This window comes from Entelurus aequoreus, linkage group LG15 (assembly GCF_033978785.1).
Source record: "Entelurus aequoreus isolate RoL-2023_Sb linkage group LG15, RoL_Eaeq_v1.1, whole genome shotgun sequence".
In the NCBI taxonomy this organism is placed as follows: domain Eukaryota; kingdom Metazoa; phylum Chordata; class Actinopteri; order Syngnathiformes; family Syngnathidae; genus Entelurus; species Entelurus aequoreus.
In genome coordinates this window covers 34,245,146-34,260,980 of record NC_084745.1, presented here as the reverse complement: position 1 = coordinate 34,260,980, position 15,835 = coordinate 34,245,146, and the positions used below count along the sequence as shown (strand labels likewise).

The window sequence follows — 15,835 nt, the reverse complement described above, 5'->3', positions numbered from 1 at the left end:
CAAAGCAGGTGGAAGTTTTGTGCTGCTTCAAGTTTATTGGCTTCCAGACTATAGATCCCCACAGTCCCAACGTTTAAACCAATACAAATATGATCACAGGGAGAGAAAAACAAAGGCTGGGGGAGTTGGTTTAAGTCGGGGCTGGTGCCTCCTAAGTGCCGGCCATTTTTCCATCTGTGTTGATTTTTTCAAGAGGGCAGGGAGGATTCATGACGACTGCCTTGATGCAAGACCCTTCTGGGGCCGTGTTGGTATAAATCAAAGGCAGAGAGGTATTTTCTGTAATCTCGTATAAATGGCGTGAATTTGCCACAGCGGTTAACGACCATGTGGTGTCTCTATACCAAAGACGGTACTTTTTTTTTTTTTTTAGAGAGAAAAAAGCAGGTCGTCGTCTAGAAGATCTAACTACAGCGAAAGTGATCTCTGCTTTTAACCCATTATGTGTCTCGAAGAGCAGTGGGCAGCCATTGTTCAGTGCCCGGGGACCTGATCGTAGGTTAGCGTCTTGGTCAGTAAAACATATTTATGGGTGAGGTCTCCAGATTTACAAATGTAAACCATGTGGCGCAGTTTTCTTCGTCTCACTTACAAACATTTGTGAGATGACCTCGAAAAGCGTCTAAAAGGGGTCATACTATGCAAAACCAACTTTTCTTACCTATTGGTACCTTTTTTTGTGTATTTTGGATCTGCATAAGTCCCGAAAATTTGAAATCAAACAGAGGACGCAATGCGGAAATTTTATAAAACAATCTTGCCTTCCTTCGTACTTTCGGGAAATTAGCCATTTGGAATTTTCCCATTTGGTGACGTTTTTGCTATTAGTGACGTCATCGGATTATCAATATATGGCATACATTTACCCAAAGTGCTTTGCACAAGTCCTTTATTGTAGTCCGCATCTCGTCAATAAGCTCCTTCTTTATCGCTATCTTCTTGTTGTGGGGTGGACTGGCTCGTACATGCACATGCATCCTACGCTGTTGCCATTGCGAATAGAAAGTAGCATACCGTATTTTTCGGACAATAATTCCCAGTTTTTTTCATAGTTTGGCCGGGGGTGCGACTTATACTCAGGAGCGACTTATGTGTGAAATTATTAACACATTACCGTAAAATATAAAATAATATTATTTAGCTCATTCACGTAAGAGACTAGACGTATAAGATTTCATGGGATTTAGCTATTAGTAGTGACAGATTGTTTGGTAAACGTATAGCATGTTCTATATGTTATAGTTATTTTAATGACTCTTACCATAATATGTTCAATAACATACCAGGCACGTTCTAAGTTGGTTATTTATGCCTTATATAACGTACACTTATTCAGCTTGTTGTTCACTATTCTTTATTTATTTTAAATTGTCTTTCAAATGTCTATTTTTGGTGTTGGGTTTTATCAAATAAATTTCCCCCAAAAATGCGACTTGTAGTCCAATGCGACTTATATATGTTTTTTTCCTTCTTTATTATGCATTTTCGGCCGGTGCGACTTATATTCCGGAGCGAATTATACTCCGAAAAATACGGTAACTTATATTTGTCAGTAGACTCACTAGGGAAGTGCTATAAACTACAACAAATATGGTGGGCAGAAGACATAGTCGAAGTGTAGGCACATAAAAAAACCCACCAACAAAACGCTGCATTATGAGGTCAGAAAGTAGCTTGAAAAAGGTCTGTAAAAAAATATTGTTTTACATTTACATTGGTCTACATAACATGTAATTATGGTTCTTTGGTCAACATTTTGCATTGACATTTTTTTGATCACTTCCTGACAGTCTCTTCAGGAAGCACCATTTATTTTCGTGCCAAAGTCCTCCTCCAGGCCACGTTCCATTCAACTGCGTCTTTTTGTGGTTAGCAGCATTCTCAAAAAGTTGCAATGTTTTAAGGCTTTTTTTAATCAACATGACATCCTCTTGTAATGTAATGCATTTGAAATCACTATTTTAAGGTTTTTTTTGTAAAGCACAGGATTTGTACAAATTGAATTAAATAATGCTTTATTTATATTATATATATTATGTTATTTATAAGTTAAATGCCTCTGAACACTGACAGCAATTTATCAGTCGCCCCTCAATCTCATGGGCATTTTTGAGATGCCGGAATTTGCATAAGTTTTCCCCAAAAAACTGCACTGAAAGTTTATGTATTTTTTGTTGCAAATGAGAAAGTGAAAGTTACAAATAAATTGTGGTGGTTTTCCCTCTGTAATTATAGAATGTACATTTGCTGAAGATAAAGTACATAATGAACAAAAACAATATAGCTGTATTTTTTGTAGGTAAAAGTGAGAAACAAATAAGTGAATGAATTTATCACTGTCAACGTAAAGGAAGTGAAGAAGTAGGGCAATGTAGGGAGACATTTGATTGGTTAGACATTCGATTGGTAAAAATGACGATGATTGGCCAATAGTTCGGGGAAATTGCAGGGAATGGACAAAGTAATTTGTGGGGATTGTTTGAATTTGTGTGAATTGGCGCGATCACAACATTGTGAAACTCCACACAGAGATGCCAACAGGGAGATTCGAACGCTCGGTAGCCTAACTGCGAGGCCAACATGCTAACCACTGAGTTGCACTGTGGCATGCATTTTTCCAAAAACAGGTTTTTTAAAAGAAAATAGGTTTTTGACTTATGTCATAGACGTGAATATCTGGTCAAAAAGACCCCTCACCTTGCATCTGGTAGCTGTAAGGCGCCTGCCCCGTCTGTGGCGTGCTAAACTGGGAGCTGTAGCTGAGGAAACCGGTCTGCCCCGGCGACTGGGACTGGCTGAGGCCACCTTCCGTCTTGATGCCTGTCCACAATGGACCTAAATCAGTTAGCGACACCAGATAGGTTTGATGTGCTTCCAACAGTCGGCAGCTTAAATGACACATGAACACATGAACGAACCAGGGGTCTCATCTATAAAACTGTGCGTGGAAGTCATACGCCTGAAACCCAAAACAATTCATTCCAATCAGGGGTTGTGTTTGTATTAACCACATACAGTAAAACAGAACCTCGATTTACCAACCTGTTATTGTATGAACTTTTTGACTTAAGAACCACAGACCAAATTAAAATCTGCTTTGTTGTATTGTCTCAGTGTACGAATGTTTCATCCACCCATTATGTGTCTCGCAGAGCAGCCATTTTGTGCACGGCACCACAGCCACTGATTTCATCATCATCATCATAATTTCTTTGTATTCCTTTCATGAAAATGCATATATACAAGCCACGTACTGTTCACACTTTCATTGATTTTTTTGTTTCTTATACATTTCACATTTCAAGTCTTTTAGCCATTTTACAGCAATTTTCGAGTTTTGCTAGCTCAATATGAGTCCCAAGAAAGCAATAGACAAGCGATGTTTGGTGTAAAACATTGAGGAAGTATCAACAGCGTTGTGGACACTGCCTTCTCGATCCTTCCCCTTTCTTCCGCTGCACACCAAGACGATTAACCAACAAGGTGAAGTAGATTTGTTTTTTCCTTCCTAATCATTGTAGCGACCTGGCTGCTAAAGTTTTGTGGTTCAGAACTGCGAGTGCACAACAGGGCTAATGACAGTGCGTGCGTGTTGGCAGGAGGATGGTTCAGCTAGTTGTTTTGGCTTTGTCATAAAATACAAAGTTGATCGATCATCCCCTTGTTAGATTTGTTTGATATACAGTACTGTATAGCACTTTATATGGTGTTCAGAATGTAAAAGCTTTTACTAAAATATGGACTTTTGTCGAGGCTGGAACCCATTATCCATGTTTTCATTGTCTTTATGAGAAAATTTGCTTCATTATAAGAACTTTTCTATGAACAAACCCCGTTCAAAAATAAATTAAGTTTGTTCATCGAGGTTCCTCTGTACTTTGCGGAGAAAACATTACACACAAATTTCCAACCCCGTTTTGTACGTACGGCAGATTTATATTATCAGACCCCTGGACTGATTATGTATCCTGTATATCTTTTTGCACAGTTTTGTTACAGTTTATCATTAGGTGTATCGAAGATACACAGTCATGTTCAACCACACTTGCCAACCTTGAGACCTCCGAATTCGGGAGATTGAGGGGCGGGGGCTTATATTGTAGCCCGGAAGAGTTAGGGCAGCAAGGGATTCTGGGTATTTGTTCTGTTGTGTTTATGTTGTGTTACGGTGCGGATGTTCTCCCGAAATGTGTTTGTCATTCTTGTTTGCCGTGGGTTCGCAGTGTGGCGCATATTTGTAACAGTGTCACAGTTGTTTATACGGCCACCCACAGTGTGACCTGTATGGCTGTTGATCAAGTATGTCTTGCAGTCACTTACGTGTGTCTGCAGAAGCCGCATACTACATGAGACTGGGCCGGCAGGCTGTTTGTATGGTGAAAAAGTGGACGCTAAAGGCAGTGCCATCACGACACACCCTTAATATTGTTGTCCGGGTGAAAATCGGAGAATGGTTGCCCTGGGAGATTTTCGGGAGGGGCACTGAAATTCGGGAGTCTCCCGGAAAAATCGGAAGGGTTGGCAAGTATGTGTTCAACTAGCCTCTAAATCAAGTGTTTTTGATTTTAGTTAGCTTGTGGAGTTTTCTTCCCACCCTGGACTGCGTATTAACATATTTAAAGTTACCTTAACAGCTTGTGCTGCGCCTCACCTGAAGTCTTTGAACACTCTGTTCTGACAACGAGGTAGTTAGCAGTACTTTGCCCAACCAGACCCAACATAAAGTCACCAATTGTATCAGACAGCTAAGTAAAGTTTCCTCAGGAAAACATGCAGGCAACTAAACAGCGACTCAGCATATTTGTAGCTCGAACTGCTGTAATGACGACCAAGGTCCTGACATTCTCGGGAGAAAGATTATACAGTACTATGACTTAATTGTACTTGGCCGTTTGTGTATTCCTGCTATGTGAAAAAACAAAAAGACAAAGATGTGTTTCCTACCATAAGCCGGGATGCCGTAAGGCTGTCCAGGTTGGGGGTAGCTAGCATACGCTGCGGCCTGCTGCATTCCTGTGGTGTACTGCGTCTGCCCGTACGCCGCCATATTTTGGGATGAAGGGGTTGGAAGAATATGCGGATATGTCCTGCTGTTGGAAACAAAAAGGCAAAAGTGAAAAAAGGCCAAAGAGAATTTTTCTTCCCAAAACCAAAACACTCAACTTCGCTGGCTGACAAATTTGAGCGATAGCATCGCACAACCTAATGTACGTAGCGAAACAACGCGAGATAAAGAACATTTCAAGGTATACAAGCTGCAGACGTCCCCGCAAACAAACTCCACAATCTGGCAGAAGGATCTACTTAAAGCTCCAAATGAAGTTAGACGCTGATTATTTATTTGAGGACCAAATGAAAGAAGCCTTACTTGGAAGGGTAAATCTGTGGAGAGAACTGGTGGGTTTGTCTTGGGCTGAAGCCACTGCTCCCAATAGCTGAGAAGAGTTAAAAAAGACAAGAGCACATTTTAAACACTTAAGAGGCAAGGTAAATATTATTTCTCGCCAACAGAACCTCGGCATTCCGAGGGACTAGTAATTACGCTACATGACTCTGTTTATTTCTCTAACCTTGCGTAAGGTTGACAAGACGGAGTGTAATAATGAAGCAAAATAATCAGGTGGCAAGATCAGGGGTTTTTCTGCTGACTCATTTATTGGAGGTGCTTGTGCTACCATGGCGACCAGTGGTGTAAACACACGCGGGGTGATCAGCGGCCCACATGCTGTTCAGCTGCGTATGATATTAGTAATGACACTAAAATACAATGAGACGGGGACGGCGTGGCGAAGTTGGTAGAGTGGCCGTGCCAGCAATCGGAGGGTTGCTGGTTACTGGGGTTCAATCCCCACCTTCTACAATCCTAGTCACGTCCGTTGTGTCCTTGGGCAAGACACTTCACCCTTGCTCCTGATGGCTGCTGGTTAGCGCCTTGCATGGCAGCTCCCGCCATCAGTGTGTGAATGTGTGTGTGAATGGGTGAATGTGGAAATACTGTCAAAGCGCTTTGAGTACCTTGAAGGTAGAAAAGTGCTATACAAGTATAACCCATTTATTATTTATTTTTTTATAAGATTAAATTAAATATTGTATTTTATTTGTATTACTAATATTATAACAATGTGCCATGCATTTGGCTGGTGATATAAGCAATATAGCGATATAGAAAATGGAAGGATTAATGAATAAAAAATAAATAAATACAATTAAATTAATTTTAAATTAAATAAAATACAAATAAATTACATGAATAAACTAAAACTTTGACTTATAGCATATTCTGGACACCAAATAATATTAATATTAACAAACATATTTATAATGTATACTTTTTTTTAACAACAACAACAGCAAAATCACATTTATTCTTCTTATCATACTTTGGAAAAAATTCTAAAATAACAATATCAATTTGTTTAACATTTTTGATAAGTGTGGGGTCATAAAATCAATTGAAATGAAAAAATTTAATTAAATTAAATGTATTTTATTCTCATTAAAAATGTAATTAAATACAAATAAATTAGATGAATAAACTAAAACTTTGACTTACAGCATTATCTCGACACCAAATAATATTAATATTAACAAACATATTTATCATGTATACTTTGTTTTTTTAACAACAACAGCAAAATCACATTTGCTCTTCTTAACATACTTTGGACAAAATTCTAAAATAACAATATCAATTTGTTTCAAATTTTTGATAAGTGTGGGACCATAAAATCAATCAATTGAAATAAAAAAATAAAATGAAAAAAAAATTCAAATGAGACAATATAAAATTAGCTGTTTTACAGTGCCTTTAAGTATATTTAAAAGTGCAATATAAATCTAATAAATTGTTGCTACTCTGTCTTTCAAATTTAGATGTCCAAAAATATATTATTGATAAGAAAGCATTACAATAATAAGATTATAATTTGTAACAATAACAATTAGATATTATATCGCCTTCCGCCCGATTGTAGCTGAGATAGGCTCCAGCACCCCCCGCGACCCCGAAGGGAATAAGCGGTAGAAAATGGATGGATGGATGGACCATATAATTGTATATTATTCTTTTCAAGAAGATTACTGAATGTGAGAATATTTGTAATTAATTAGAAATGTTGTCATATTTACTTCCATTAAATAAACATAAATCTAAAAAACATTCCAAGTGTGGCGACAAGCTCCACTTTATTTGCTAAGTGGGCAGTTGTGAGCATTGTGTGTAATGGCTTGGAACGTGCAAAATAACGACCTGCCTGTACTTAGTATCGTCATTGACATGGAACGCATGCAGCAACTGTCACACCGGACACATCCCATCCCGCTTGCCTGAACACAACTTTGGGTTTCCCCTCGCTAAAGACACAGGATATAAAATTACTAGATTCCTTTAATAACGTCCAACCAAAGGTTGTGGTGGCACGATTTGTGCATAGCTGAACTTGTGAGGAGATGAAAGGAAATCAACCCGGGAACACAGTGGGAATGATAACTGCAATTGTACTCAGCAGAGCAGTGAAAATACACTTTTGACTTGTTGATGCGTTTATGTGCAAAGCTTCAGTGTGGGGAAGGAAGGTGTGAAAAGTTTTGGTTTGGTAACAGCCCGCAGAGAGCGAGGACCATTGGGATGCCTTGTCATTCCACTGCATGTTATAATTCAGCTCTCACCGGCATGGGAACCATCCCAATGAAAACACACACACAAGCATATAAAAATGCTGACAAAGGCAAGGGCAGTGTCTTGTTCTTAAATACACATACACACACTTTATTGGCAGGGCCACTTCCTGAGCTTATCAGTCATCCATCTACGGGCTCATTTCTCACTAATCGCTTCTGCACAAAACACACACACACACACACACACACGCGCAAACGTACACTGTCCTCACCTGATCCGGAGAAGCTGTCCAGAGAGGTGTCTGGTACCGAGGCGACTATTTCGCTGCTGCTCATTGGCTCGCTTTTAACTGCAAAAAGTGTGGAAAAAGCCACGTTGTCACACATAGACACAAAAAAACACACAACATCTGAAAGTGATTTGAATCACACACAAACAGGCTTGCATTTTTACATTCAGCAAAGAGTTTTGGGGAGAATATAAAATAAAAACAGACTTGTCAGGGAAAACATGGCTGCGTGCATTTTCAATCAAATTGGTCCAATTTTAATGTTATTCAGTTTTACCTTTAGCCTAATGATCCAAATGTGGATCAAAATCGGATATGAAAGTGATGCCAATGTAACTGCAGTGTCGGTAAACGGATACCGTTAATACACGCCGATCCACAATTTAAACACAAAACGCACCCATGATATATAAAGAAACACCCGTGGTAAATCATAACTACAGCTGTTCTGCGGAACATGTACCAACCCTTGCCTCTTATTCTTATTTAATTTCTTTTTACCTCACCTAAAACAGTCATAAATTAAGTCATACTGGGTGAGAAAAAACACATATCAAAGATCCTCTCTATGACAGGAGGATGTGAACATTTCATATCAGGGTTTATCTTTATCACGGTATTGTTAAATGTGCTTACTCATACACAGTTACATTTTTTAAGTGACTTTTTCAAAATAAATATTAATAGAAACAATATATTCTATACAAATTTATATTAGGGTATGTCATTCCTTAACGGGGAAATACGTGATTTTTTCCTTGTATTAATGTTAGCATTTAAACCAGAAGCTAGCACGCTAGCTTTCTTTTCAAGGGAAAACTCACACCTGTGTGTGAGTTTATGAAAGGTCATCAACCACAATCATTTTCATTTTAAAAGGTAATGCTACCCTTTTACCGCGGTGTCTTGTTAATACCAGTAATGCCTACTCTACTAAATGTAGTCTTTAGTGGTACGCAGATTAGGGCTGCACAGTGAGCCTCCCTTCTGAAATATAATATTTTGGTTGGGTTTTCGCTGCCTTTTAAACATAAATTGCGCTTAAATGTTTGAAAAACAAGTTTTTCTTTATTTTTCTCAAGCCCATGTAAGCTAGATTAATACACAGGATTTGTGTTAGCGATGACAACCAAGCTTAACTGACCTGTCACTGACGTATAAATTCATTTTAAATGCATAGCGACCGCTTTTTGACCTGTGCTGCTCTACTGAGCTCACTGATAGACCCGTAAAGAACAATTTCACAGCTACCTGACAGCTCAGGAATCTTTGAAGTTGTGCTTTCTTTTTTCCCCTCTCTCTTCTTTGAGGGCTAAACAAATCGACAATGCGGGCGAGGGCGGTCATGCTGGGTGGAATCCCTCACGGCTGAAGACGCCATCGGCTGTCATGTGTTGTGCGTCGTTGCTTGCTCAGCGCGGAACACATGCTGACAAGTGGCGATAAAAATGAAAGTTCATGCATAAACTAGCAGGGCACACAAAACAACGGCATCCAAATGAAAACCTCCCCAGCTCAAACCATGCTTGCACAATGAAAATACCACAGAACGTCTGAATGAAAGGCACAATAATTGAAGCAAGGAGGGCATCGTTTGTTTTTGTTTTTCTTGAGTTTGTTGTTTGCAAGTATTGTCCTTTCATTGTGTCAACAAAAGTAGACAAACCTGCGGCGGACTGCGAGTTAGAACCTAACAACCAGTCTGCTGTGGTAAGCATTGTGAGGCTGTCACCTATGGGAAAGACAGAGCGGCAAACAGGACACACCACATGAGTCTACAACATGTCCTCGGTCACCATCAGCTTGAAGATTAGACTTGATGAAGGCCTTCTGATTTGCATGTGAAATACCTGAGTCAATAACTACGTGCGTGTGGAACTCTCATGCAAACTGTCGTGTCTCAGGATTTGAATAATGACACGGGGGCTTGAAGAAACACATGATAGTTGCTGGAAAACAGCAGCAACAGTTTTACGACATGGCCTGTAATGTGTTTGAATACACCATCTTTAAATAAGCTCTGGTTCTTCCTACTCCTTTTCGGACATGTTAAATTGTGCACAGCAAGCATATACGGTAGGCCGATTGCATTTTTGCCTCATTTCTGTGAGAATCCTGCGTGTGACTGGAAATACAAAGATACAGTAGTGAAGGTGTGCAGACTCGAGCTGCAGTCGGTGGAGCTGAAGCGTGAAAATGTGCCGGACCACTCAGGGTCAGTCTGTGTTCTCAGTGAAGGTCCCACATCTGTGGAACTCTTTGACACAGTCGGACATTAAATGTTCTCAACAAAACTGAAAATGTGGCTTAAGGAAAATCAGAAGTGTGAGCACTAGAACTGGATGTAGCATGGACAATGTGGGGACAATTATTTTTAATGTGTTTTGATTTTGATTTTTGTACTTGTCTTAATCCTTTTGTATGGGTTTTTCACTTTTCTCAACTATTTTTTTAAAGCCTAACCAGGGACAAGGGTTGCAAATTTGCCTGTGGCTAGAAGTCTTATGTACTTTGACATTGGTTACCTATGGGTAGCAATGTTTCATTGTACTGTCCCTGTCAAATAAAGACATAAATAAATAAATACATTAATTAAGCAGTGGGATTATCCAGGACTAGCTGCAGTGTTCTCAAATAACCACCAGGTGGCATCTGTGGGCAGATAATATTGTATCATCTCTTTCTTTTTCAGACTTATCAGGTTCATGCATTCTTCACTCACGCTTAAAGTGAAGGATGAGGCAAAAATAAAACCTTACCTACTGTGAGTTTGTCTAAAACCATTACAGTATGTTTTTGAAATGAAAGGAAATGAAAGTGACTAAAACAGATGCTAGATAGTTATCAATGCAAAATACCCTGTGAAAACACTAAACAAGCCTGCAGTTTGTTTCCCTAGGGAACAGATGATAATGTTTGATGTGCGTGAGTGACAAAAACCCAGTTTTACACAAGTATTCCAATGGTACATCATACATGTATATCAATACCATTGTAAAACGTTACGGTTATTTCCTGTTAACGTCAATCAGAAATGGCGGAACAAAGAATTTGCCCCCGCATAAACGCTAGAAGGGATTTGGAGCATTAGCACGCCTCGAAGCAAGGAAGCCATAACTGAAGTAGCTTTGGTTGCTTTCTTGTCTCCCTGTTATCCTCATTGGAAGTTTATTTTCACCAGCCCCACTGAGAAAGCTTGGTAATGTAGTATGTAATGCACGCCCAACAACAAAGGTGACTTCAGAATAAGGCTGTCAAAGTTAACAAATGCTATTAATCACTAAAATGATTGCATTAATCATGTATAAACGCAGATAACTATGCAATTTATTTTGAAAAGCGGCACACATTGCTTAACGGTCAATGACCATGTATGCATCAGTTAGAGGTGCGCGGCTCCATCCATCCAATTATCGATAGTATCGACAACAAGGGACGTATCTGACAATAGGATGTACACTACCGTTCAAAAGTTTGGGGTCACCCAAACAATTTTGTGGAATAGCCTTCATTTCTAAGAACAAGAATAGACTGTCGAGTTTCAGATGAAAGTTCTCTTTTTCTGGCCATTTTGAGCATTTAATTGACCCCACAAATGTGATGCTCCAGAAACTCAATCTGCTCAAAGGAAGGTCAGTTTTGTAGCTTCTGTAAAGAGCTAAACTGTTTTCAGATGTGTGAACATGATTGCACAAGGGTTTTCTAATCATCAATTAGCCTTCTGAGCCAATGAGCAAACACATTGTACCATTAGAACACTGGAGTGATAGTTGCTGGAAATGGGCCTCTATACACCTATGTAGATATTGCACCAAAAACCAGACATTTGCAGCTAGAATAGTCATTTACCACATTAGCAATGTATAGAGTGTATTTCTTTAAAGTTAAGACTAGTTTAAAGTTATCTTCATTGAAAAGTACAGTGCTTTTCCTTCAAAAATAAGGACATTTCAATGTGACCCCAAACTGAAATACACTACACGGTAGTGTATTTCAGTTCTCTTTTATGTTTATTTCCACAAGTATCCATGTATTGTTGTATTGGTTACAAATTCTGCAAATAAGTCATTGACAGCCTTCGGGGCGAAAAGCCAAAATTAACTGAACGAGAGCCAATAGTAGTTCTTGCTTTTGATTACTTATTTTGCAATTTATTTTGCTCAAACAACTGGAACAAAAGGGCACCATTTTTTATTTTGGTAATTTTCTTTCTGATAATTTTGCATTATTTTATTTTTTATTGTCCAAAAATAGGATTGGGGATTAAAATATGTTTATAGGACTGTCCAAAATAAGTTAACTCATGTGATTAGTCACACAAAAAGACATCAATAATCATGTACATACGCAGATTAATCATGCAATTTATTTATACTGTACATGCTCCTTTACCTTAACCTGGATGGTTACCTGAAAGTTAACTTAAATAATTGACGTGAACTCAAGTAAACATAAAAAAAAATTCTGTATGACATTCTGCCGATAAAATTGCATTTGTGTCAAAAATACTTAAATTGATTTAAATCATGCTAGCGAGTTATAACCTGCGGTTAATCATAATTAATACAAATAAAAAAATGTGATTAATCTGATTTTAAAAAAATATGATCAATTTGGGACAAGCGTTAGAAAATGGTTGGATGGATGGAATTTGACAGCCGCCATTGTTATGTTTTATTCTGATGATAATCATCAATAAGAAGGTCAACACAATGAAAATGTTTCAAGTAAAAAGGTATTAGTATCAACATCAAAATCAGCGATACTGATCCTGTATATGTAATATTTGGTTTTGGTTCAGTACCAAAATGTGCAGTATTGCCCACCCCTAACGCCAGTGCAAAGATGAGTGAGGAGACTTCGTCTAGCTTTAAAACACACCCCAACGGGACTTTCCATAATACAATAAACCCTTCTTTATTGCTGTTAATTGGTACCGTGTAGAATTACAAATTGAAACATTTATTATTAAAGCAAATAAATTGTCAAATTTGTGGATCATTCTTTAATGTATACTTCATATTATATTATACAGTATATATTTACAGTGTATAAGACTTGCATAAAATGAGTTATCCATACAGTAAATGTTAAAGACCGGGGTAATGAGGTGTATACATAAGATTAGTAATAAAATGCATTGTTTTCGTTTTTAATATGTCAGATTACAAACTTTATAGCAGTGTAGTATCATGGGGACAAAAAAAGTCCCCATTGACTACCATTATATTTACAATTTCAACTGTACGATCTTTACCCAATATAATGATGCATTTTCTAATTGCAGGGTTTCATTTGGAGAAAGAGAAGACACTTTGCCATATATACAGTATGAAATTAGATTGGACAGCTTTGGTTGAGTGTTTCTCACAAGACTTTGGAAGACTTGAAAGAGGTGGCACGTAGTAACGTGATGACATAACATTTGAAGACGTCCATGTCGATTTAGAAATGCAATGAAAAGCAAAACAAATGATTAGGATCGCAAACAAAGTTGTAGTGGGCCACCTATGGAAAGACTGGCAACTCAAATATTGTGTGTGTGTGTAATAAAGGGAGGTGGATCAGTCCTTCCAGCAACCCATACAGAACATTTGGTGATCTGTGCATGCAAATTTGTTGCATCTGACGAAAAACTTTTGTTTGCTTGGCCAGAATAAACAACTTGCAGCTTGCTGGAACCTGCAGGCCGCACCAAACGTTTGCAAATTGCAGCAACATGTTTCTTTGCATGTTCATCGCTTGTGGTGGATTTCAACTATTGTGCACATACCTTCAGTGCCATTGGGTGTCATGGAATTGTTGTTGATGTGGGAGTTGTCAAGGCTGGCACCAGTTGGAGATTCACTGCTTCCACTTACTCGGCTGTGAGGACTGGCTAAATCCTGCATTTCCATAGACCTTGGGGAGAGAAAAAACATCTCCATTCAATATCTGCGCTATTAAGAACTGCAGAGAAAGCAAATCATGTGATGGTAATGACAGGGGATGTCAAATGGCTGCACACTGTAGGAAACAGTGAACTGAATTGTAAACATTTGTGACAAACAAGACAGTTTGTCATTCGTCTGGTCACGCCGAGCCGCCACTTAGCGCCCACTCGCAGCGCACGCTGTCAGTTACGGCCGTGATGCATCTCCGAGCAAAGAAATGGCCTTCGCTTCTCGTGACTGCTAACAGATGTGCGCTGGTTTCGATGGGGTGACGGTTTTCAAAATGAAGCGCTTGATTGTAAGAGGCTGTGATGGGCAGGCTCGGAGGCTTGGGGAGGCGTGTGTTTGCCCTGGCAAGCTCCTTAATTGTTGCTGTGTTTACACGGAAAGACCAACATTGCAGAAAACAAGTGTGCGCTCAAGGGATTTGACGGACGCGACACAATGGAGAGGGGGGCGGGAGCAGCGCCAAAACCGACACATCTTGCTGTAATAGTGAGTAAATGATCATGGGACACAGTCTTCAACTGACAATCTGGAAACATGGTAGAACCCTAATAATGAGACTGAAAGATGGTTTTAGTGTAGCGCAAAAACTGCAATAAGGAACAAAACAACCCTCCATTTTTTTATTTATACTTTTAAATCTATCCTGTCCAGCTGCTCATGCAAATCATATAGTTGATGGAGATGCCCATATCTGCTGTATAGATTTACTTTATAAACTTAGTTGTATTTGACTTTATTAAAAGTTTATATATATATTTGGTGCAGCCGGAGACGCAGGGGATAAAAAAAGAGAAAAACAAACAAAAAAAACAAAAAAAAAAAATATATATATATATATATATATATATATATATATATATATATATATATATATATATATATATATATATATACATAAACATATACACATACACACATACATACTGTACACACACACACACACACACACACACACACACACACACACACACACACACACACACACACACACACACACACACACACACACACACACACACACACACACACAAAACAAACAAGACAGACTGCCTGGAACCCGGCCAATTTTTTTAACCCAATGTGGCTCCCGAGTCAAAAAGTGTGGGTACCCCTCACATAAATCAACTGTAGGTAACCTGTGGCTGGTGGGTCATAAGATGACGTGAGTCGTCAAAAAACTTTTATTTTTTAGCTTTTTACTGCCAAGGGGTCGCCATGTTTGATTTGGCCCCGTTTTTACAACGGGTTTGGCATCAAAATCCTTGCGTGTTAAAGACACACTCAAGGCTTCTATGTAGGGATGTCCGATAATGTCTTTTTGCCGATATCCGATATTCCGATATTGTCCAACTTTTAATTACCGATACCGATATCAACCGATACCGATATATACAGTTGTGGAATTAACACATTATTATGCCTAATTTGGACAACCAGGTATGGTGAAGATAAGGTCCTTTTTAAAAAAATTAATAAAATACAATAAGATAAATACATTTTAAAACATTTTCTTGAATAAAAAAGAAAGTAAAACAATATAAAAACAGTTACATAGAAACTAGTAATTAATGAAAATGAGTAAAAATAACTGTTAAAGGTTAGTACTACTAGTGGACCAGCAGCACACACAATCATGTGTGCTTACAGACTGTATCCCTTGCAGACTGTATTGATATATATTGATGTATAATGTAGGAACCAGAATATTAATAACAGAAAGAAACAACCCTTTTGTGTGAATGAGTGTAAATGGGGGAGGGAGGTTTTTTGGGTTAGTGTACTAATTGTAAGTGTATCTTGTGTTTTTATGTTGATTTAATAAATAAATAAATAAATAATAAAGAAAACCTGATACCGATAATAAAAAAAACGATACCGATCATTTCCGATATTACATTTTAAAGCATTTATCTCTACTACTATGCGCACGCACGGAATAATTTTCTACGCACGTGGACTCGTCTTACACTTGCGCGGCCTTTT

At 38.4% G+C, this 15,835-nt stretch overlaps 1 protein-coding gene across 5 annotated transcripts in view; it reads right to left on the bottom strand.

The window, feature by feature from the left end:
• Positions 1-15,835, bottom strand: part of eya1 (EYA transcriptional coactivator and phosphatase 1) — a 139,913-nt gene that overhangs the window by 45,084 nt on the left and 78,994 nt on the right. For 3 of the 5 annotated variants that reach the window (XM_062021258.1, XM_062021257.1, XM_062021260.1), the window contains 6 exons: positions 13,684-13,811; positions 9,577-9,642; positions 7,893-7,970; positions 5,369-5,435; positions 4,945-5,090; positions 2,698-2,820 (listed from right to left, as the gene is read on the bottom strand). In XM_062021258.1, coding sequence (XP_061877242.1) covers positions 2,698-2,820; positions 4,945-5,090; positions 5,369-5,435; positions 7,893-7,970; positions 9,577-9,642; positions 13,684-13,811 — 608 coding nt within the window. Of the gene's footprint in view, positions 1-2,697; positions 2,821-4,944; positions 5,091-5,368; positions 5,436-7,892; positions 7,971-9,161; positions 9,180-9,576; positions 9,643-13,683; positions 13,812-15,835 lie in introns of those variants that run through there. The other 2 variants (XM_062021259.1, XM_062021262.1) reach the window with 2 other exon arrangements.